This window comes from Stegostoma tigrinum, chromosome 45 (genome assembly GCF_030684315.1).
Source record: "Stegostoma tigrinum isolate sSteTig4 chromosome 45, sSteTig4.hap1, whole genome shotgun sequence".
In the NCBI taxonomy this organism is placed as follows: Eukaryota; Metazoa; Chordata; class Chondrichthyes; order Orectolobiformes; family Stegostomatidae; genus Stegostoma; species Stegostoma tigrinum.
In genome coordinates this window covers 4,579,433-4,603,455 of record NC_081398.1, presented here as the reverse complement: position 1 = coordinate 4,603,455, position 24,023 = coordinate 4,579,433, and the positions used below count along the sequence as shown (strand labels likewise).

Genomic DNA, 24,023 nt, shown 5'->3' with positions numbered 1-24,023 from the left:
AGGGTTAACATTTCGGGTCAGTTCTCAGGAAGGGTCACTCGATATGAAGTGTTAACTCTGATTTCTCTCCGCAGATGGTGCCAGACCTGCTGAGCTTTTCCAGCGACTTTTGTGTCTGTCTCTTGCAGTGTTTAATCTGTCTGGTCCTGCAGGATTTTACAGATTTCTATGGGATCTTCCCCAATCCCCATCCCCATTCCTTATGGGGCCTCACTATTAGATTTTCGTCCCACTAGCTCCTCTGTGAGGCTGCTTTTCTCTTGTTAAATCAATCTGTGACGGACAAATGCAAATGTTTTAATCAAACAACAACTTGAGCCAAAGATCCTGAGGTTTTGGACCATGAGTGATTGGACAGCGGGAGGGCGCTGCAACCCGACTGTTAAAAGGGCGGGTGTTTATTTCGTGGTTCGTCGGCGCTCACTCGCGGGCTGCGTGAGGCGGTCGGTTGGGAATTCGCGGCGCCATCTTGGAGCGGCCGGAGGCGGCGGCGGCGGCGGTTTGGGGGCTTCAGGTCAGTGCAGGGTCAGGGGTCAGGGGTCAGGCCATGTCCTTGGCTTCAGGAAACACACCCCCAAATAAACCAGGATTAACCCCCAAATAAACCAGGATTAACCCCCAAATAAACCAGGATTAATCCCCAAATAAACCAGGATAAACCCCCAAATAAACCAGGATAAACCCCCAAATAAACCAGGATTAATCCCCAAATAAACCAGGATTAACCCCCCAAATAAACCAGGATAAACCCCCAAATAAACCAGGATTAATCCCCAAATAAACCAGGATTAACCCCCCAAATAAACCAGGATAAACCCCCAAATAAACCAGGATTAATCCCCAAATAAACCAGGATTAACCCCCAAATAAACCAGGATTAATCCCCAAATAAACCAGGATTAACCCCCAAATAAACCAGGATTAATCCCCAAATAAACCAGGATTAACCCCCCAAATAAACCAGGATTAACCCCCAAATAAACCAGGGTTAACCCCCCAAATAAACCAGGATTAATCCCCAAATAAACCAGGATTAACCCCCAAATAAACCAGGGTTAACCCCCCAAATAAACCAGGAAATACACCCCCCAAATAAACCAGGATTAATCCCCAAATAAACCAGGATTAACCCCCAAATAAACCAGGATTAATCCCCAAATAAACCAGGATTAACCCCCAAATAAACCAGGATTAATCCCCAAATGAACCAGGATTAACCCCCCAAATAAACCAGGATAAACCCCCAAATAAACCAGGATTAATCCCCAAATAAACCAGGATTAACCCCCCAAATAAACCAGGATAAACCCCCAAATAAACCAGGATTAATCCCCAAATAAACCAGGATTAACCCCCAAATAAACCAGGATTAATCCCCAAATAAACCAGGATTAACCCCCAAATAAACCAGGATTAATCCCCAAATAAACCAGGATTAACCCCCCAAATAAACCAGGATTAACCCCCAAATAAACCAGGGTTAACCCCCCAAATAAACCAGGATTAATCCCCAAATAAACCAGGATTAACCCCCAAATAAACCAGGGTTAACCCCCCAAATAAACCAGGAAATACACCCCCCAAATAAACCAGGATTAATCCCCAAATAAACCAGGATTAACCCCCAAATAAACCAGGATTAACCCCCAAATAAACCAGGATTAACCCCCAAATAAACCAGGATTAATCCCCAAATAAACCAGGATTAACCCCCCAAATAAACCAGGATTAACCCCCAAATAAACCAGGGTTAACCCCCCAAATAAACCAGGATTAATCCCCAAATAAACCAGGATTAATCCCCAAATAAACCAGGATTAACCCCCAAATAAACCAGGGTTAACCCCCCAAATAAACCAGGAAATACACCCCCCAAATAAACCAGGATTAATCCCCAAATAAACCAGGATTAATCCCCAAATAAACCAGGATTAACCCCCAAATAAACCAGGATTAATCCCCAAATAAACCAGGATTAACCCCCAAATAAACCAGGATTAACCCCCAAATAAACCAGGATTAATCCCCAAATAAACCAGGATTAACCCCCCAAATAAACCAGGATTAACCCCCAAATAAACCAGGGTTAACCCCCCAAATAAACCAGGATTAATCCCCAAATAAACCAGGATTAACCCCCAAATAAACCAGGGTTAACCCCCCAAATAAACCAGGAAATACACCCCCCAAATAAACCAGGATTAATCCCCAAATAAACCAGGATTAACCCCCAAATAAACCAGGATAAACCCCCAAATAAACCAGGATTAACCCCCCAAATAAACCAGGATTAACCCCCAAATAAACCAGGATTAACCCCCCAAATAAACCAGGATTAACCCCCAAATAAACCAGGATTAATCCCCAAATAAACCAGGATTAACCCCCCAAATAAACCAGGATTAACCCCCAAATAAACCAGGGTTAACCCCCCAAATAAACCAGGATTAATCCCCAAATAAACCAGGATTAACCCCCAAATAAACCAGGGTTAACCCCCCAAATAAACCAGGAAATACACCCCCCAAATAAACCAGGATTAATCCCCAAATAAACCAGGATTAACCCCCAAATAAACCAGGATTAATCCCCAAATAAACCAGGATTAACCCCCCAAATAAACCAGGATTAACCCCCAAATAAACCAGGGTTAACCCCCCAAATAAACCAGGATTAATCCCCAAATAAACCAGGATTAACCCCCAAATAAACCAGGGTTAACCCCCCAAATAAACCAGGAAATACACCCCCCAAATAAACCAGGATTAATCCCCAAATAAACCAGGATTAACCCCCAAATAAACCAGGATAAACCCCCAAATAAACCAGGATTAACCACCCAAATAAACCAGGATAAACCCCCAAATAAACCAGGATTAACCCCCAAATAAACCAGGATTAATCCCCAAATAAACCAGGATTAACCCCCAAATAAACCAGGATTAACCCCCAAATAAACCAGGGTTAACCCCCCAAATAAACCAGGATTAATCCCCAAATAAACCAGGATTAACCCCCAAATAAACCAGGGTTAACCCCCCAAATAAACCAGGAAATACACCCCCCAAATAAACCAGGATTAATCCCCAAATAAACCAGGATTAACCCCCAAATAAACCAGGATTAATCCCCAAATAAACCAGGATTAACCCCCCAAATAAACCAGGATTAACCCCCAAATAAACCAGGATTAATCCCCAAATAAACCAGGATAAACCCCCAAATAAACCAGGATTAACCCCCAAATAAACCAGGATTAATCCCCAAATAAACCAGGATTAACCCCCAAATAAACCAGGATTAACCCCCAAATAAACCAGGGTTAACCCCCCAAATAAACCAGGATTAATCCCCAAATAAACCAGGATTAACCCCCAAATAAACCAGGGTTAACCCCCCAAATAAACCAGGAAATACACCCCCCAAATAAACCAGGATTAATCCCCAAATAAACCAGGATTAACCCCCAAATAAACCAGGATTAATCCCCAAATAAACCAGGATTAACCCCCCAAATAAACCAGGATTAACCCCCAAATAAACCAGGATTAATCCCCAAATAAACCAGGATTAACCCCCCAAATAAACCAGGATTAATCCCCAAATAAACCAGGATTAACCCCCAAATAAACCAGGGTTAACCCCCCAAATAAACCAGGAAATACACCCCCCAAATAAACCAGGATTAATCCCCAAATAAACCAGGATTAACCCCCAAATAAACCAGGATTAATCCCCAAATAAACCAGGATTAACCCCCCAAATAAACCAGGATTAACCCCCAAATAAACCAGGATTAATCCCCAAATAAACCAGGATTAACCCCCCAAATAAACCAGGATTAACCCCCAAATAAACCAGGGTTAACCCCCCAAATAAACCAGGGTTAACCCCCCAAATAAACCAGGATTAATCCCCAAATAAACCAGGATTAACCCCCAAATAAACCAGGGTTAACCCCCCAAATAAACCAGGAAATACACCCCCCAAATAAACCAGGATTAATCCCCAAATAAACCAGGATTAATCCCCAAATAAACCAGGATTAACCCCCCAAATAAACCAGGATTAACCCCCAAATAAACCAGGGTTAACCCCCCAAATAAACCAGGATTAATCCCCAAATAAACCAGGATTAACCCCCAAATAAACCAGGGTTAACCCCCCAAATAAACCAGGAAATACACCCCCCAAATAAACCAGGATTAATCCCCAAATAAACGAGGATTAACCCCCAAATAAACCAGGATAAACCCCCAAATAAACCAGGATTAACCCCCCAAATAAACCAGGATTAACCCCCAAATAAACCAGGATTAACCCCCCAAATAAACCAGGATTAATCCCCAAATAAACCAGGATTAACCCCCCAAATAAACCAGGGTTAACCCCCCAAATAAACCAGGGTTAACCCCCCAAATAAACCAGGATTAATCCCCAAATAAACCAGGATTAACCCCCAAATAAACCAGGGTTAACCCCCCAAATAAACCAGGAAATACACCCCCCAAATAAACCAGGATTAATCCGCAAATAAACCAGGATTAACCCCCAAATAAACCAGGATTAATCCCCAAATAAACCAGGATTAACCCCCCAAATAAACCAGGATTAACCCCCAAATAAACCAGGGTTAACCCCCCAAATAAACCAGGATTAATCCCCAAATAAACCAGGATTAACCCCCAAATAAACCAGGGTTAACCCCCCAAATAAACCAGGAAATACACCCCCCAAATAAACCAGGATTAACCCCCAAATAAACCAGGATTAACCCCCAAATAAACCAGGATAAACCCCCAAATAAACCAGGATTAACCCCCCAAATAAACCAGGATAAACCCCCAAATAAACCAGGATTAACCCCCAAATAAACCAGGATTAATCCCCAAATAAACCAGGATTAACCCCCAAATAAACCAGGATTAACCCCCCAAATAAACCAGGATTAACCCCCAAATAAACCAGGATTAATCCCCAAATAAACCAGGATTAACCCCCCAAATAAACCAGGATTAACCCCCAAATAAACCAGGGTTAACCCCCCAAATAAACCAGGATTAATCCCCAAATAAACCAGGATTAACCCCCAAATAAACCAGGGTTAACCCCCCAAATAAACCAGGAAATACACCCCCCAAATAAACCAGGATTAATCCCCAAATAAACCAGGATTAACCCCCCAATAAACCAGGATTAATCCCCAAATAAACCAGGATTAACCCCCCAAATAAACCAGGATTAACCCCCAAATAAACCAGGATTAATCCCCAAATAAACCAGGATTAACCCCCCAAATAAACCAGGATTAATCCCCAAATAAACCAGGGTTAACCCCCCAAATAAACCAGGAAATACACCCCCCAAATAAACCAGGATTAATCCCCAAATAAACCAGGATTAACCCCCAAATAAACCAGGATTAATCCCCAAATAAACCAGGATTAACCCCCCAAATAAACCAGGATTAACCCCCAAATAAACCAGGATTAATCCCCAAATAAACCAGGATTAACCCCCCAAATAAACCAGGATTAACCCCCAAATAAACCAGGGTTAACCCCCCAAATAAACCAGGGTTAACCCCCCAAATAAACCAGGATTAATCCCCAAATAAACCAGGATTAACCCCCAAATAAACCAGGGTTAACCCCCCAAATAAACCAGGAAATACACCCCCCAAATAAACCAGGATTAATCCCCAAATAAACCAGGATTAATCCCCAAATAAACCAGGATTAACCCCCCAAATAAACCAGGATTAACCCCCAAATAAACCAGGGTTAACCCCCCAAATAAACCAGGATTAATCCCCAAATAAACCAGGATTAACCCCCAAATAAACCAGGGTTAACCCCCCAAATAAACCAGGAAATACACCCCCCAAATAAACCAGGATTAATCCCCAAATAAACCAGGATTAACCCCCAAATAAACCAGGATAAACCCCCAAATAAACCAGGATTAACCCCCCAAATAAACCAGGATTAACCCCCAAATAAACCAGGATTAACCCCCCAAATAAACCAGGATTAACCCCCAAATAAACCAGGATTAATCCCCAAATAAACCAGGATTAACCCCCCAAATAAACCAGGATTAACCCCCAAATAAACCAGGGTTAACCCCCCAAATAAACCAGGATTAATCCCCAAATAAACCAGGATTAACCCCCAAATAAACCAGGGTTAACCCCCCAAATAAACCAGGAAATACACCCCCCAAATAAACCAGGATTAATCCCCAAATAAACCAGGATTAACCCCCAAATAAACCAGGATTAATCCCCAAATAAACCAGGATTAACCCCCCAAATAAACCAGGATTAACCCCCAAATAAACCAGGGTTAACCCCCCAAATAAACCAGGATTAATCCCCAAATAAACCAGGATTAACCCCCAAATAAACCAGGGTTAACCCCCCAAATAAACCAGGAAATACACCCCCCAAATAAACCAGGATTAATCCCCAAATAAACCAGGATTAACCCCCAAATAAACCAGGATAAACCCCCAAATAAACCAGGATTAACCCCCCAAATAAACCAGGATAAACCCCCAAATAAACCAGGATTAACCCCCAAATAAACCAGGATTAATCCCCAAATAAACCAGGATTAACCCCCAAATAAACCAGGATTAACCCCCAAATAAACCAGGATTAATCCCCAAATAAACCAGGATTAACCCCCCAAATAAACCAGGATTAACCCCCAAATAAACCAGGGTTAACCCCCCAAATAAACCAGGATTAATCCCCAAATAAACCAGGATTAACCCCCAAATAAACCAGGGTTAACCCCCCAAATAAACCAGGAAATACACCCCCCAAATAAACCAGGATTAATCCCCAAATAAACCAGGATTAACCCCCAAATAAACCAGGATTAATCCCCAAATAAACCAGGATTAACCCCCCAAATAAACCAGGATTAACCCCCAAATAAACCAGGATTAATCCCCAAATAAACCAGGATTAACCCCCCAAATAAACCAGGATTAATCCCCAAATAAACCAGGATTAACCCCCAAATAAACCAGGGTTAACCCCCCAAATAAACCAGGAAATACACCCCCCAAATAAACCAGGATTAATCCCCAAATAAACCAGGATTAACCCCCAAATAAACCAGGATTAATCCCCAAATAAACCAGGATTAACCCCCCAAATAAACCAGGATTAACCCCCAAATAAACCAGGATTAATCCCCAAATAAACCAGGATTAACCCCCCAAATAAACCAGGATTAACCCCCAAATAAACCAGGGTTAACCCCCCAAATAAACCAGGATTAATCCCCAAATAAACCAGGATTAACCCCCAAATAAACCAGGGTTAACCCCCCAAATAAACCAGGAAATACACCCCCCAAATAAACCAGGATTAATCCCCAAATAAACCAGGATTAATCCCCAAATAAACCAGGATTAACCCCCAAATAAACCAGGGTTAACCCCCCAAATAAACCAGGATAAACCCCCAAATAAACCAGGATTAACCCCCCAAATAAACCAGGATAAACCCCCAAATAAACCAGGATTAACCCCCAAATAAACCAGGATTAATCCCCAAATAAACCAGCATTAACCCCCAAATAAACCAGGATTAACCCCCCAAATAAACCAGGATTAACCCCCAAATAAACCAGGATTAATCCCCAAATAAACCAGGATTAACCCCCCAAATAAACCAGGATTAACCCCCAAATAAACCAGGGTTAACCCCCCAAATAAACCAGGATTAATCCCCAAATAAACCAGGATTAACCCCCAAATAAACCAGGGTTAACCCCCCAAATAAACCAGGAAATACACCCCCCAAATAAACCAGGATTAATCCCCAAATAAACCAGGATTAACCCCCCAAATAAACCAGGATTAACCCCCAAATAAACCAGGATTAATCCCCAAATAAACCAGGATTAACCCCCCAAATAAACCAGGATTAACCCCCAAATAAACCAGGGTTAACCCCCCAAATAAACCAGGATTAATCCCCAAATAAACCAGGATTAACCCCCAAATAAACCAGGGTTAACCCCCCAAATAAACCAGGAAATACACCCCCCAAATAAACCAGGATTAATCCCCAAATAAACCAGGATTAATCCCCAAATAAACCAGGATTAATCCCCAAATAAACCAGGATTAACCCCCAAATAAACCAGGATTAACCCCCCAAATAAACCAGGATTAACCCCCAAATAAACCAGGATTAATCCCCAAATAAACCAGGATTAACCCCCCAAATAAACCAGGATTAACCCCCAAATAAACCAGGGTTAACCCCCCAAATAAACCAGGATTAATCCCCAAATAAACCAGGATTAACCCCCAAATAAACCAGGGTTAACCCCCCAAATAAACCAGGAAATACACCCCCCAAATAAACCAGGATTAATCCCCAAATAAACCAGGATTAACCCCCAAATAAACCAGGATTAATCCCCAAATAAACCTGGAAATACACCCCCCAAATAAACCAGGATTAATCCCCAAATAAACCAGAATTAACCCCCAAATAAACCAGGGTTAACCCCCAAATAAACCAGGAAATACACCCCCCAAATAAACCAGGATTAACCCCCAAATAAACCAGGAAATACACCCCCCAAATAAACCAGGATTAACCCCCAAATAAACCAGGATTAACCCCCCAAATAAACCAGGAAATACACCCCCCAAATAAACCAGGATTAACCCCCAAATAAACCAGGAAATACACCCCCCAAATAAACCAGGATTAACCCCCCCAAATAAACCAGGATTAACCCCCCAAATAAACCAGGAAATACACCCCCCAAATAAACCAGGATTAATCCCCAAATAAACCAGGAAATACACCCCCCAAATAAACCAGGATTAATCCCCAAATAAACCAGGATTAACCCCACAAATAAACCAGGGTTAACTGCCAAATCGGACAAAAGATTAACTCCCAAAATAACTCCTAAATTTAACTAAGATTAACTTCCAAAATGTGTTCAGTTCTGGTCACCACAATACAGGAAGGATGTGGAGATCTGGAGCGAGTGAAGAGTTGGCGGGTATGAGCTACAAGGAGGGGCTGGAGAAACTCGGATTGTCGTCTGTGGAGTGGAGGAGGCCGGGGGTATACTTGGTAGAAGTCGATTAAAATTTGGAGATGCGTATGGTCAGATGTTTGATGGTCAGAATCTTTACCCAGAGCTGAAATGTTTAATGCTAACGGGCATGCATTTAAAATGATTTGGGAGGGAAAAATCCAAAGGAGATGTGAGGGGCAAGATTTTTTACACAGAGAGTGGCAGGAGTCTGGAACGCACTGTCAGTGATGGTGGTGGAGGCAGAGATGACGAAGGGCCCATCCCCATGCAACACCGTTCAAAGTTCTAACCCCCAAAATAAACCAGGAATAATTTCCTAATGACTCTCAAATTAAACCTAGATTATTCCCGCCCCACACCAAAATAACATGCAAATTAAACTGAGAGTAACCTCCGAAATAATCCTTGGAAGGAGTTCGGTTTGGGTTTACGAGAATGATACCAGGGGTTAAGTTACGAGGAGCGATTACACAAATTAGGCCTGTTTTCTCTAGAATTCCGAAAGTTAAAGGAGCCGGGGGGGATGAGGTCAATCTGGTCGATGTCTTCAGGATATGAACAGGAAGTGCCAGAGTAGTTGAAGATAAACCATTCTCAGCGTGTGGGCTTTCTATAACCCAGGGGCCCAGTCTGAGAATTGGAGCCAGTGTGCCCAGGAGAGAGATGTTAGGAAGCACTTCAACACACACAGGGTGAGGGAGGTTCGGAACGCTCGTCCAGCGTGGACGTTGAGTCAGTTGTTGATTTTAACTCTCAGATCGATAGGTTTTTGTTAAACAAAAGGGATTAAAGGATAGGAGCCACAGGCAGGAGTTTGGTGTCCGCTCCTGCTCCTGTTCTCGTTTTCCCCCTCCCTCCCTCTTTCTCTCTCCCGCTCTATCTCTCTCTTTTTCTCCAACGTGTCCTCTAACTCTGTTTCACTCTCCCCGACTCAGCTGTCGCCTTTCCTTGTGTTCTCTTGCCTTCCCCGACATAGGAGATAAACCCTGAGCTCGTATGATTCATCAAAGAATACACACACCAACTGAGGCTTTCTCTGGCTCTGTCCCTCAGTGAGAATAAACCCAGAAGGTAAATGGAAATGAGTCTTTAAAGTGTTAAATGGTGATCTACGTGGTTATGGTGCCATGCTGACTAATAGGTGAATTGTAGGGCCGTGCGACTGGGCTCGTAGCCCAAAGCCCAAGGCTAAACCTTCAGGTTCAAATCCATCAATGGCACCCATCTAATTACTAAAGTCTAGAATTAAAAGCTCCTCTTTGGAGCTGCTAAACTATCATTGGTTGTCGTAAAATCCCGCCTGGTTCGCTCATGCACTTTTACAGAGGGAAGACTGGGGTGGGTTTGCTGGTTAGTGCTGCTGCCTCGCGGTCAGGGACCCGGGTCCAATCCCACCCTCGGGCGACTGTATCTGTGTGGAGTTTGCACATTCTCTCCGTGTCTGCTTGGGTTTCCTCTGGGTGCTCCAGTTTCCTCCCACAGTCCTAAGATGTGCAGGTTAGGGTGGATTGGCTGTGCTAAATTGTCCCGTAGCACCCAGGGATGTGCGGGTTAGGGTGGGTTGGCCGTGCTAAATTGTCCCGTAGTGCCCAGGGATGTGCGGGTTAGGGTGGATTGGCCGTGCTAAATTGTCCCATAGTGCCCAGGGATGTGTGGGTTAGGGTGGGTTGGCCGTGCTAAATTGTCCCATAGTGCCCAGGGATGTGCGGGTTAGGGTGGGTTGGCCGTGCTAAATTGTCCCATAGTGTCCAGGGATGTGCAGGTTAGGGTGGGTTGGCCGTGCTAAATTGTCCCATAGTGCCCAGGGATGTGCGGGTTAGGGTGGGCTACCCGTGAAATATGCAGGGTTGCACTGGGGGGGAGGTGGTGTATTTGGGTGGGCTGCCCTTTTGCAGGGTCACTGCAGACTCAGTGAGCTGAATGGCCTCTCCCTGCATGGTAGAGATTCTGTGCCTAATTCTGCTGTTCCTACATATGGTTCTCGACCCACGGCTAATGTGGTTGCTGCAGAGGAGAGTCAGGGATGGGAAGGGTTTTTTGATTTGATTTATTGTTGTCACGTGTAGTGAGATATAGTGAAAAGTATTGTTTTGCGGGCTATCCAGACAAATCATACCTTACGTAAGTACGTCAGGGTAATAGAGCAGGATGCAGAATGTAACTACAGAGAAGGGGCTGAGAAAGATCAACTCTAACAGATGAGAGGCCCATTCGTAAATCTGAAAACAGCAGGGAAGAAGCTGTCCTTCAATCTGTTTGTAAGTGTTTTCAAACTGTTGTAACTTCTGCCTGATGCATGAGGGTGGAAGAGAGTGTAACTGGGGTGGGAGGGGTCTTAGATGATGTCGGCTACTCTCCCGAGATAGTGGGAGGTAGAGACGGAGCCAGTCGGTGGAAGGTTGGTTTGTGTGAGGGACTGGGCGGTGCTCGCACCTCTCCGCAGTTTCTTACAGCCCTGGGCAGAACAGTTGCCGTCCCAAACTGTACGGTGTATTTCTCTGGTGCATCTATAAAAATTGGTCAGAGTCCTTGTGGACACGCCGAATTTCCTTAGCCTCCTGTGGAAGTAGAGGCTTGTTGTACTTTCTTGACCGTAATGTCAATGTGGGTGGGGCAGGACAGACAGTTAGTAATAGTTATTTACAGGAACTTGAAGCTCTCGACCATCTCCACCTCAGCACCATCGATACAGATGCTCTGCTTCCTGAAGTCAATGACCAGCTGCTTTCGCTTTGCTGGCAGCAAGAGGGAGGGATTTTGCCTTTACACGGCGCAACTGAGCTCTCAATCTCTTTCCCGTACTCTGAATCCCCGTCATTTGAGGCCTGTCCCACCACAGCAGTGTCACCGGTGAACGGGGTTAGACTCGAAGTGGGCCACACAGTCGTGGAGTGGCCAGCACAGGTCCCACATGCCGTGAGCCGAATAGAAATCTATCTTCCCTGCCGTTTTCCCCGTAGCCCCTTGAAACATTTCGGACTTGCCCTCTCGAGCCTCAGTTGGACCTGCCTCTCTCATCGTGAGCGCGCTCTGGATCCCAACCGCTGGCTGCTACAAAAGTATATCCTCGCACTGTTACTGCTCCTTGAGTCAACCACTTAGCCAAGCGATGCCCACATCCCACAAATGAGTTAATTAAAATGTCATTGGTTCTGGGTGTATGAACAATTAAATAACCACAAACATTTTGTTTGAACCAGCAGCTGATGTACTGGCGCTCTTTAAAAAAAACTGGCAAAATTTATATACCTCGAATACTGCGAAGTTTACTGTATTATTCTCTCCCCCTTTTTATACAATTATTTACCCCAGCGTTAATATACTTACTGTTTAATTTTACAGCCGTGCAACATATCAACAGTTGAGTCAATTTCTCCTCAAAGACCAAAGTGTCCAAGTGGTCACCTGAGGGTGTGAGTGAGAAGGCTGTCTGCTGGTAAGTTTTGTTTAAGGCAAAGTTGAGTCATTATTTACATGATTTATGCTGTAACAGACCTCCCTGAAAGTGGAGCCGCAGGTAGACAGGGCGGTGAGGAAGGTGTTTGGGACGCTCGCCTTTATTGGTCAGTACGTTGAGTGTAGGAGTTGGGAGGGTCATGTTGCAGCTGAACAGGACATTGGTCAGGGCCACTTTTGGAATACTGCGTTCAGTCCTGGTCTCCCTGCTATAGGAAGGATGTTGTTTAAACATGAAAAAGATTTACAAGGATGTTGCTGGCTTTGGAGGGTTTGAGTTACAGGGAGAGGCTGGATAGACCGGGGCTATTTTCCCTGGAGTGTCGGGGTGACCTTATAGAGGTTTATAAAACTGTGAGGGGCATGGATAGGGTGAATAATCAAGGTCTTTTCTCCAGGGTGGGGGAGCCCCAAACTAGAGGTTTAAGGTGAGAGGGGGAAGTGAACAGAGGGGCAGCTTTTTCACACAGAGGGTGTATGGAACAAGAAGTGGTGGAGGCTGGTACAGTTACAGTATTTAAAAGGCATCTGGATGGGGACATGGATAGGAAGGGTTTAGAGGGATATGGGCTAAATACTGGCAAATGGGACTGGATTAATTTAGGAACAGAAACAAAGTTGCTGGAAAAGCTGGGCAGGTCTGGCAGCATCTGTGGAAGAGAAAACAGAGTTATCGTTTTGGGTCCGGTAACCCTTCCTGAGAACTAGATTAATTTAGGATGCCTGGCCGAGTTGGACCATAGTTTGTGAGCTGTGTAACTATGACTCTGTGTGTATACACGCTGCGTTATATGACAGAGGGCTCTTCGTTATCCAGAATGCCTGATGAACTCTCACCTTCCTGGCACCAGATTGTCTGACATTGTGTTTAAAAGGGGATGCTTTTGTCACTGAGTTTAATTCTTGTTTCTTTAGAGGATGGACTGAAAGCGCCGGGAGTAAGACGCGGGTGTGTGTGTGTGTGTGTCGAGTGGGAGGCCGCTATGAGCTCAGGGCCGAAGGTACGGACCCAGCCACTGGGGGCTTCAGCCATTCTGGGGAACCCCTACTCGGTCTTTGTGCTGAAAGAGGGCTACGCCTACACAGACAGTGACGGTAACACCCGAGCGGACGGCTCGATCACGCTGCTGAAGGGCCGGCACGCGGTTCTGGTGGACACCGGCACCCCTTGGGACAAGGATTACCTCCTGCAGGGCCTGCAGGCCCATGGGTTGGAGCCGGAAGGGGTCTCCTTCGTGGTCTGCACCCACGGCCACTCGGATCACGTCGGCAACCTCAACCTGTTCCCCGAGGCCACCGTCATCGTGTCGCGGGACATTTGCCGGCGCGGCGTGTACGTGCAGCACGATTTCGACGCCGGGCTTCCGTATCGGCTGGACGACGGCTTGGAGGTGCTGCCCACCCCCGGGCACTGCGCCGGCGATGTCAGCGTCCTGGTGAGGGGCACAGAGGAGGGCACGGTGGTGGTGGCCGGGGACCTGTTCGAAAGGGAGGGAGACGACGAGGGTGGGGCCGGCTGGCGGCTCCTAAGTGAAAACCCCGAGCTGCAGGCCGAGCAGCGCCAGAGGGTCCTGGCCTTGGCCGACATCATCGTTCCCGGGCACGGGCCGCCCTTCCGAGTGATAAAGGAGGCGTGAGCGTTGTGGTCGTGGTGGGGGGGGGAGCGGGGTGGGTGGGAGTGGCGACGGTGGGAACAAGGGATTGGCGCAAGATGGATTCTCGGGCTGACCCTCCCAGATGGGGGGTGGCGCTCGCGTGCTGGGTGTTTATCCCCCCACCATGTACTGGGTGTCCCCCCCCGCCACATGCTGGGTGTCAACCCCCCAACCACATGCTGGGTGTCAACCCCCCCAACCACATGCTGGGTGTGTCCCCCCCCCCCCACCACATGCTGGCTGTCCCTATCTGCAGCCCCCTCGACATTACTCCTCAGCCAGCTGCGAATGCTGTTCGGTGACTGAGCTGTAACCCAGGGATGGAACTGTACCCCCTCGATCCCCACACAGAACACAGCGCGGGAGGTCAGCACCGTCTGTGGAGATGATACAAGGTGCACACGGAGCGGGGCACAGTCTTTCTCAGATGATCCATTAAACTGAGGCCTCACCATTGGGTATAGCAGGCAGTGCTTTTGTGTTAGACTGTGAGTGTGTGTGAGAGAGAGAGTGTGTGTTTGTGTGTGTGTGTGTGTGTGTCTGAGTGTCTGTGTGTGAGAGGCAGAGAGAGTGTGTGTGTGTGAGAGAGAGAGTGTGTCTGTGTGAGTGTGTGTGTCGGTGTGTGTGTGTGTGTGTGAGAGAGAGAGAGAGTGGCTGTGTGTGTGAGAGTGTGTGTCTGTGTGTCTGTGTGAGAGAGAGTTTGTGTATCTGTGTGTGTATGTGTGTGTCTGTGTGTGTGTGTGTGTGTGTGTGTGTGTGTGAGAGAGAGAGTGTGTGTGTGTCTGTGTGTGTGAGTGTGTGTGTCTGTGTGTGTGAGAGAGAGAGAGAGTGTATGTGTCTGTGTGTCTGTGTGTGTGTGACCGAGAGAGAGTGTGTGTGTCTGTGTATGTGTGTGTCTGTGTATGTGTGTGTCTGTGTGTGTGTGTCTGTGAGAGAGAGAGTGTGTGTGTCTGTGTGTGTGTGTCTGTGAGAGAGAGAGTGTGTGTGTCTGTGTGAGTGTGTGTGTGTGAGAGAGAGGGTGTCTGTGTGTGTCGGTATGTGTGTGAGTGTCGGTATGTGTCTGTGTGTGAGTGTGTGTGTGTGTGTGTCTGTGTGAGTGTCGGTATGTGTCTGCCTGTGAGTGTGTGTGTGAGTGTCCGTATGTGTCTGTGTGTGAGTGTGTGTGAGTGTCGGTATGTGTCTGCCTGTGAGTGTGTGTGTGTGTCTGTGTCTGTGAGCGTGTGTGTGAGAGTGTCGGTATGTGTCTGTGAGCGTGTGTGTGTGTGTGAGTGTGTGTGTGTCTGTGAGCGTGTGTGTGAGAGTGTCGGTATGTGTCTGAGTGTGTGTGTGTCTGTTTGTGTGTGAGAGTGTGTGTGTGTGTGTGTGTGTGTGTGTGTGTGTGTGTGTGTGTCAGTGTGTGGGTGTGAGTGTCAGTGCTGGTATGTGTTATCTTGTCGGCTTTGTTGTGATGAGCAGTGTTTGGATGGGGTTTTTCTCTTTACAGTGTGCTCTCGGATCGCAGGCTATCTGTGTGCAATGTTTGTCACCCATTCTTTTAAATACCCTATAGCTGGGGTGCAGGTTAGCTCAGTGAGCTGGACGGCTGGTTTGCAATGCAGTGTGACACAAACAGCACAAGTTCAATTCCCAGGTTAGCAAAGTGTGGAGCTGGATGAACACAGCAGGCCAAGCAGCATCTTAGGAATTCTAGGCCTGAAATGTCAGCCTTCCTGCTCCTCTGATGCTGCTTGGCCTGCTGTGTTCATCCAGCAGGTTACACCTGGTTATCTCAGATTTTCCAGCATCTGCAGTTCCCATTGTCTCAGGTTCAATTCCCATCACTGGTTGAGGTTATCATGAAGGACTGTCCCCCTCACTCGAGGTATGGTGACCCTCCTTTCTGTCTCTCTCTCTATATGTCTGTGTGCGTGTCTCACTCTCTCTCTCTCTATACACACACACACACACAAACACACACACACACACACACACACACACACATATATATGTGTATCGCTCTCTCTCACACTCATAGAACAGTCTTTGGTCTGGTGGGATGACAGTGATTCTATTTTCTTTTTCTTTTGTTATTATTGGAGAGGGAATGGCCTGGTGGTATTATCACTGGACTGTTAAACCAGAGACCCACATTACATTCTGGGGACCCAGGTTCGAATCCCACCACGGCAGATGTTGGAATTTCAACTCAATAAAATACCTGGAATTAAGAATCTAATGATGACGGTGAACCCATTGTCAATTTGGGGGGAAAGCCCATCTGGTTCATCAGTGCCCTTTAGGGAAGGAAACTGTAATCCTTACCTGATCTGGCCTCCATGTGACTCCAGACCCACAGCAATGTGGTTGACTCTTAACTGCCCTCTGGGCAATTAGGGATGGGTAATAAATGCTGGGCCTAGTCAGCGACACCCTCATCCCATGAATGAGTAAAGAAGAAAAAAATATTTCCCTGGAGAAGTTGGGGGTGAGCTGCCTTCTTGAACCACTGCAGTCCCATGACGTGCAGGGGCACCCACACAGCGCCGTCAGGGAGGGGAGTTCCAGGATTCTGACCCAGCGACACTGAAGGAACGGCCGATACATTTCCAAATCAGGATGGGGAGTGGCTGGGGTGGGGAGTTATGTTTGGAATAGAGGAAACTTGCGGGAGATTTAACTGAGATGTATAAAATTATGGATGACCTAGATATAGTGGACAGGAAGGAACAATTTCCCTTAGCGGACTTCAGAATTTTCTACCTTCTGCCCTAGTAGAAGGGGGTGGAAGAGATAATAAACTGGGGTAGGAGGGGTCCTTGATGATGTTGGTTGCTTTCCTGAGGCAGTGGGAGGTAGAGATGGGGTCAGTAGCTGGGGGGCTGGCTTGTGTGATGGACTGGGGCTGTGGTCACACCTCTCTGTGAGTTTCTTGCGGCCCTGCGCAGAGCAGTTGCTGTACCAAGCGGGGATGCAACCAGACAGGATGATTTCTGTGGGGCATCTGTAAAAACTGGTGAGCAGAGAGGGAGTATCTGGTCGTGGGGGGATAGATTTAAAAATAGACCGCAGAGCGGTGAGAGAGGAGTTGAAGAGACAAATTTTCAGCCAAAGGCCAGTGAGCATCTGGAACTCAGAGAGAAGCCCTCTGTGTGTGTGTTTACAAAGTATTGGATGCATGCTTGAAGTGCTAAAAACCCACAGTGCTGCAGGCTTGAGTGGGATTACTTGTATTGCTAGGGGGCTGAATGGCCTCTTTCCCATGTTGCCAATTTATAGGTGCTCTGCAAATGAATCCAGCGCAGAGTGGGAGTGGCATTCTCATTGGGCTGTACCTTGTAACTTTAAGCATCAGCTTGGTCCAGGTGGAATGTTCTCAGTGGCAAACTACGATATACCTCCGAAAATCTGATGCAGAGCTTATCTGTAGTCAGGAAGATGCTGATAAACCTCCCGGAACATAAATACATCTGGAAATGATGAACCGCTGAAGGATCAGTGACCTATGCTCAGAGTACAAGTCCAATGAGAATGCTATCAGCCCTGGAACGCTCATATCAGCATTTATACCCATCTGTGCATTTAGGTTGGAATTTCCTTCATTGCCTGACCGATGTGTTTCTTAACAGAGTCGTAAAATCATAGGCCTACAGTACAGAAACAGACCCTTTGGCCCAACCAGTCCATGCCGACCATGTTCCTAAACCGAACTAGTCCTGCCCGCCCACTCCTGGCCCCTATCCCTCCAAACCTTTCCTATTCATGAACTTATCCAAATGTCTTTTAAATGTTGTAACTGTACCTCTGCATGGGGGAGGGGATGGCCTGGTGATTTATTACCAGGTAATATTCTTCAAATCCTACCACAGCAGATCGGGGGTATGAATTCAATGGAAAATATAAGGAATTAAGAGTCTAAATGATGACCACGAACCGATTTGTCAATTGTCAGAAAATGCCATCTGCTCACGAATGCCCTTTAGGGAAGGAAACTGCCATCCTGACCCGTTCTGGCCCACATGTGATTCCAGACCCCCTGCAATGTGGGTGACTCTTAACTGCCCCCTGGGCAATTAGGGGATGGGCAATAAATCCTCTGAATGAATTACTTCTCAAAATCTGCCTCTTCCTCGGGAAGTTAATCCCACTCTGCGTAAAAAAAATTGGTGCCACTCTTTCACCTCTCACCTTAAAAACGCGCCTCCTTGTCTCTAAATGCCCCACCCTAGGGAAAAGACACTTTAGCCTGTGAGGCTAGTGAGTCCTTCCAAAGGCACTGCACCTCAGATGGGAGACTCTCCGGGGGTTGTGGGCGTTGGTGAGGATCTCAGATCCTTCCGGGGTTGAAGCACTCCGTCACATCTTTCAAGACAGTCGAATTGAAATTAAACCTCAAGCTCCGCGTGAGAACTAGGAGCAGGAGGAGGCCATTCAGCCCATCAAACTTGCTCCACCATAACCCTTCAAGCTGTCACCAAAAGTCTATCTCCTCCTCAAATTTACTCGCAATCTCTGGCACCATCACACTCTGGGGGAGGGAGTTCCCTCAAGAGAAGTCCCTGCGGTAAACCTGCCACCGCTAATGCCAAAACTGGGAAACGACCTTTCCCTGCCCGCTTTCCGAACGCGGGACGGGACGCTGGCACCCGTCGATGGTTCCATGCCCCACGAGCGTTTAAGAGCTACCCGGTCTGGCCTATGTGACTGCCTATTATTTAGCCTCTGAGCGAATCGGACCAGCGACACCCTCATCGTGGGGGGGGACTATTAAAGAAGTAATTGAGGTCAGGGTAACAAAGTGTGGAGCTGGATGAACACAGCAGGCCCAGCAACATCTCAGGAGCACAAAATGCTGCTTGGCCTGCTGTGTTCATCCAGCTCCACACTTTGTTATCTCGGATTGTCCAGCATCTGCAGTTCCTGTTATCTCTAATTAGAGGTCAGAATAGGCAGCTCGAGGGATGGCGCTTAAATAAAAAATTAAACCCAGAAATTTGTTGAGAATCCTTTCAAGAATTACTCGATTATACACACCCAGGCAAAGGATGAATCAGTTTGATGACTGCAATGCTTTCATTATAGTTCATCAGATAATTAGCATGGCCTGTATAAAGTGTATTAATTGCTAACTATCTGAAAGATACTATCTCACAACGAGATTATAACACACCATTTCAAAATAGCCCTTGTAACCACTGAGATAGGAAGAACTGCAGATGCTGGAGTCGGAGATAACTCAGTGAGGAGCTGGATGCACACAGGAGGCCGGGCAGTATCAGAGGAGCAGGAAAGCTGACGTTTCGGTTCTGAACCCACCTTCAGAAACACAGGTTACGACAAACCACGGACTCCCCGCTCAGCTGTTCACTTCCGCGGAGTCTGTGGACCATGGACATATCAGTTGTGGGTGATTGCACTGCTTTTTTGGTTACTTGGAAAATAAAAGCCTTTTGTTATGGTTTGGGTTGCACCTCAGCCCCACATTTGATGACCTTTGGGCGCTCTGTGTGGAGGGTTGAGGGATGTTAGGAGGATCTCCTCGTGGCTCTGCTCCTGGGCCTGGTCAGCCTGGGCTACAAACAGGTCCAAGCAGCAGGCTGTGGAGTAGGGTGGGGGGGGGGGGGGTCATCTCTGCTGACTGCCTGCCCCTCCTCCGCGGTTATGTTCGAGCCCGGGGGACCTTGGAGAGCAAGCATGTGCTGTCCATTAACGCTGTTAATCCCTTCAGAGAGAGAGAGGTGGGCAGCAGGGGATATACAATGCTTTATCCACCCTTCCAACTGTGTTTTCATTTTGTCCGTTCCCCTCAACATTGATGACGTGCGTTGCTCCTGAACAGAGCAGGTGATGGCCCAGTGGTACTATTGTTAAACCAGAGGCCCAGGTAATGTCCTGGGGTCCCAGGCTATGGGAGACGGTGGAATTTGAATTCAATAAAATAACTGGAATTAAGAGTCTAATGATGAGCGTGAACCCATTGTCGATTTTTGGAAAAACCCATCTGGTTCACTAATGTCCTTTAGGGAAGGAAACTGCACTCCCTACCTGGTCTGGCCTACATGTGACTCTAGATCCACAGCAATGTGGGTGACTCTTAGCTGCCCTCTGGGCAATTGGGGATGGGCAAGAAATTCTGCCTGGCCAATGATGGCCTCATCCTGTGAATGAATTGAAAAATATAATGTTTTATTGGGGGTGGATAGTGTTTAAGAAGGAAATAAAACCAGACTCAGGAAGTTTTTGGTCGTGGGGAAGTTGCTGTGTTACTCATTAACAGCCGTGTGTCCCAGCTACAAGGTGCACTGCAGAAAGTCACTGAAGAATCTTCCGAGCCCACGGTCACGTCCCTCTGGAAGGACAAGCGCGGCAGATACATGGGAACACCAGACCCCACTGCAAGTTCCCCTCCGAGCCCCTCCCCATCCCGACTTGGAAGGATATTGGCCGTTCCTGCAGTGTTGCTGGGTCAGACTCCTGGAACTCGCCTCCCTCAGGGCACTGTGTGGGGATCCCTACACCACACGCAACTGCACCTCACCCCCACCTTCTCCGGGGCAGTTAGGGACAGGGCAATAAATGCTGGGTCCAGCCAGCGACATCTGATTCCCACGAGCAGAAATGTCCCAAAGTAGCAAAGGGAAGGCCACAAACAAAAGGAAATGGTGTTTATTTCTCCAAGAATGGGGGCCTGAAACTGCCAAAGGCAGATTATACTTGCATGTGTGGGTGCAGTGTGCACACAGCTCGAACCCTCACAGTTAGAAAAAAGGATATAGAGACGCTGGGGAAGATATACAGAAGATTTGTGAGGGTGACCCAAGATCCGAGGGAATTCCCCGCAGTGCGCAAGGGGGCAATTTGTCCAAGACCAACACCCCAAAGAGTGTACCACCCCTATCCCTGTAATTCTAACGGCCAATCCACCCTAACCCGCACATCCCTGGGCACTACGGGACAATTTAGCACGGCCAACCCACCCTAACCCACACATCCCTGGGCACTATGGGACAATTTAGCACGGCCAATCCACCCTAACCCGCACATCCCTGGACACTATGGGACAATTTAGCACGGCCAATCCACCCTAACCCGCACATCCCTGGGCACTACGGGACAATTTAGCACGGCCAACCCACCCTAACCCACACATCCCTGGGCACTACGGAACAATTTAGCACGGCCAACCCACCCTAACCCGCACATCCCTGGACACTATGGGACAATTTAGCACGGCCAATCCACCCTAACCCGCACATCCCTGGGCACTATGGGACAATTTAGCACGGCCAACCCACCCTAACCCGCACATCCCTGGGCACTACAGGACAATTTAGCACGGCCAACCCACCCTAACCCGCACATCCCTGGGCACTACGGGACAATTTAGCACGGCCAACCCACCCTAACCCTCATATCCCTGGGCACTACGGGACAATTTAGCACGGCCAACCCACCCTAACCCGCACATCCCTGGGCACTATGGGACAATTTAGCACGGCCAACCCACCCTAACCCGCACATCCCTGGGCACTACGGGACAATTTAGCACGGCCAATCCACCCTAACCCGCACATCCCTGGGCACTACGGGACAATTTAGCACGGCCAACCCACCCTAACCCGCACATCCCTGGGCACTACGGGACAATTTAGCACGGCCAGTCCACCCTAACCCGCACATCCCTGGGCACTACGGGGCAATTTAGCACGGCCAATCCACCCTAACCCGCACATCCCTGGGCACTACGGGACAATTTAGCACGGCCAATCCACCCTAACCCGCACATCCCTGGACACTATGGGACAATTTAGCACGGCCAATCCACCCTAACCCACACATCCCTGGGCACTACGGGACAATTTAGCACGGCCAACCCACCCTAACCCACACATCCCTGGGCACTACGGGACAATTTAGCACGGCCAACCCACCCTAACCTGCACATCCCTGGACACTATGGGACAATTTAGCACGGCCAATCCACCCTAACCCGCACATCCCTGGGCACTACGGGACAATTTAGCACGGCCAACCCACCCTAACCCGCACATCCCTGGGCACTACGGGACAATTTAGCACGGCCAACCCACCGTAACCCGCACATCCCTGGACACTATGGGACAATTTAGCACGGCCAATCCACCCTAACCCACACATCCCTGGGCACTACGGGACAATTTAGCACGGCCAACCCACCCTAACCCGCGCATCCCTGGGCACTACGGGACAATTTAGCACGGCCAACCCACCCTAACCTGCACATCCCTGGGCACTACGGGACAATTTAGCACGGCCAATCCACCCTAACCCGCACATCCCTGGGCACTATGGGACAATTTAGCATGGCCAATCCACCCTAACCTGCACATCCCTGGGCACTATGGGACAATTTAGCACGGCCAACCCACCCTAACCCGCACATCCCTGGGCACTACGGGACAATTTAGCACGGCCAATCCACCCTAACCCGCACATCCCTGGGCACTATGGGACAATTTAGCACGGCCAATCCACCCTAACCTGCACATCCCTGGGCACTATGGGACAATTTAGCACGGCCAATCCACCCTAACCTGCACATCCCTGGGCACTACGGGACAATTTAGCACGGCCAATCCACCCTAACCTGCACATCCCTGGGCACTACGGGACAATTTAGCACGGCCAATCCACCCTAACCCGCACATCCCTGGGCACTACGGGACAATTTAGCACGGCCAATCCACCCTAACCTGCACATCCCTGGGCACTACGGGACAATTTAGCACGGCCAATCCACCCTAACCTGCACATCCCTGGGCACTACGGGACAATTTAGCACGGCCAATCCACCCTAACCAGCACATCCCTGGGCACTACGGGACAATTTAGCACAGCCAATCCACCCTAACCCGCACATCCCTGGGCACTGTGGGAGGAAACCAGAGCACCCAGAGGAAACCCACGCAGACAGCAGGACTGGCAGAACCCGTAGCTGTTTTCTCTGCACTGTTGCTCCCAGACCTCCTGAGTTTCTCCAACAATTTCCGGGATTTTTCTCCATGTGTAGTTATTTTGACAGGGCAGCTGCTGAAGAGATACCCCTGAGGCAAGGTCCCACAATATGAGCTCACGAATAAACCCGGTGGGGAACTCCGAAGGAGCCTATATGTTCTGCGAAGGTGGGTGTGTCTCAAACACAGAAGGGACAAGGTGAGGTATATTTGAACGCATGCTGCATTGATAAAGGAGGGGCAGCTGGGTGGAGCAGAAACGCTAGCATGGAGTAGATGGGCCGCATGGCCGATTCCTGTGTTGGGGACTGGCGGGTCTGTCGGGGAGATGTGCACGGGAAAATGTGCCAAGTGTATCGGGGCTTCCTTGTACCCATTGGCATTCAGCTGCATCGTGGCAAACCTCCTGTTGTTCTTCCCCAACTTTCAACTGGACTATGTTCAGGCCCCTTTGAGAGACCTCACCCTTGGGCGATTCATACTATCCGGTTCAAACCTGCCATTGAGTCACCTCCTCCGCTAGACTCGCCAAGAATGAGGAAAGGGCGTGTGGGTGTTTTCTGGTGCACTCGGAACTGTTATGTCTATTACGAGGACGTATTGTTATTTTAAGGCGATTGGAGGAACGTGTAGGAGTAGGTTCTTTACACAGAGAGGGGTGGGAATGCAGTGGTAGTGGAGTCAGACACTTTAGAGACTTTTAAGAGACTCTTGGATAGGCACATGGAGGATAGTAAAATGTAGGGTACGCAGGGTAGATTGATCTTAGTGGGATAATAGGTCGGCACAACATCGTGGGCCGAAGGGCCTGTACTGTGCTGTACGGTTCTATGCTCAGCACAGGGGGAGTTCCGCCT

At 47.9% G+C, this 24,023-nt stretch overlaps 1 protein-coding gene across 3 annotated transcripts; it reads left to right on the top strand.

Moving 5' to 3' along the window:
- The first annotated feature begins 418 nt into the window (after nt 1–418).
- mblac1 (metallo-beta-lactamase domain containing 1) lies at nt 419–14,205 on the top strand. 3 transcript variants are annotated; one of them, XM_048524266.2, is made up of 4 exons: nt 419–514; nt 10,063–10,157; nt 12,429–12,522; nt 13,458–14,205. In XM_048524266.2, exon 4 carries the CDS (start codon nt 13,526–13,528, stop codon nt 14,177–14,179), a length of 654 nt encoding a protein of 217 aa, XP_048380223.1. In that variant the 5' UTR covers nt 419–514; nt 10,063–10,157; nt 12,429–12,522; nt 13,458–13,525; the 3' UTR covers nt 14,180–14,205. The 3 variants fall into 3 exon arrangements, with proteins under 3 accessions (XP_048380223.1, XP_048380225.1, XP_059498537.1); XM_048524268.2 differs by lacking the exon at nt 10,063–10,157 and having other exon boundaries at nt 444–514; XM_059642554.1 differs by lacking the exons at nt 419–514; nt 10,063–10,157 and adding an exon at nt 11,192–11,344.
- The last annotated feature ends 9,818 nt before the right edge of the window (nt 14,206–24,023 follow it).

Coding starts and splice junctions, on each gene's coding strand:
- mblac1 (XM_048524266.2), top strand. CDS start 13,526: ATGAGCTCAGGGCCGAAGGTACGGACCCAGCCACTGGGGGCTTCAGCC.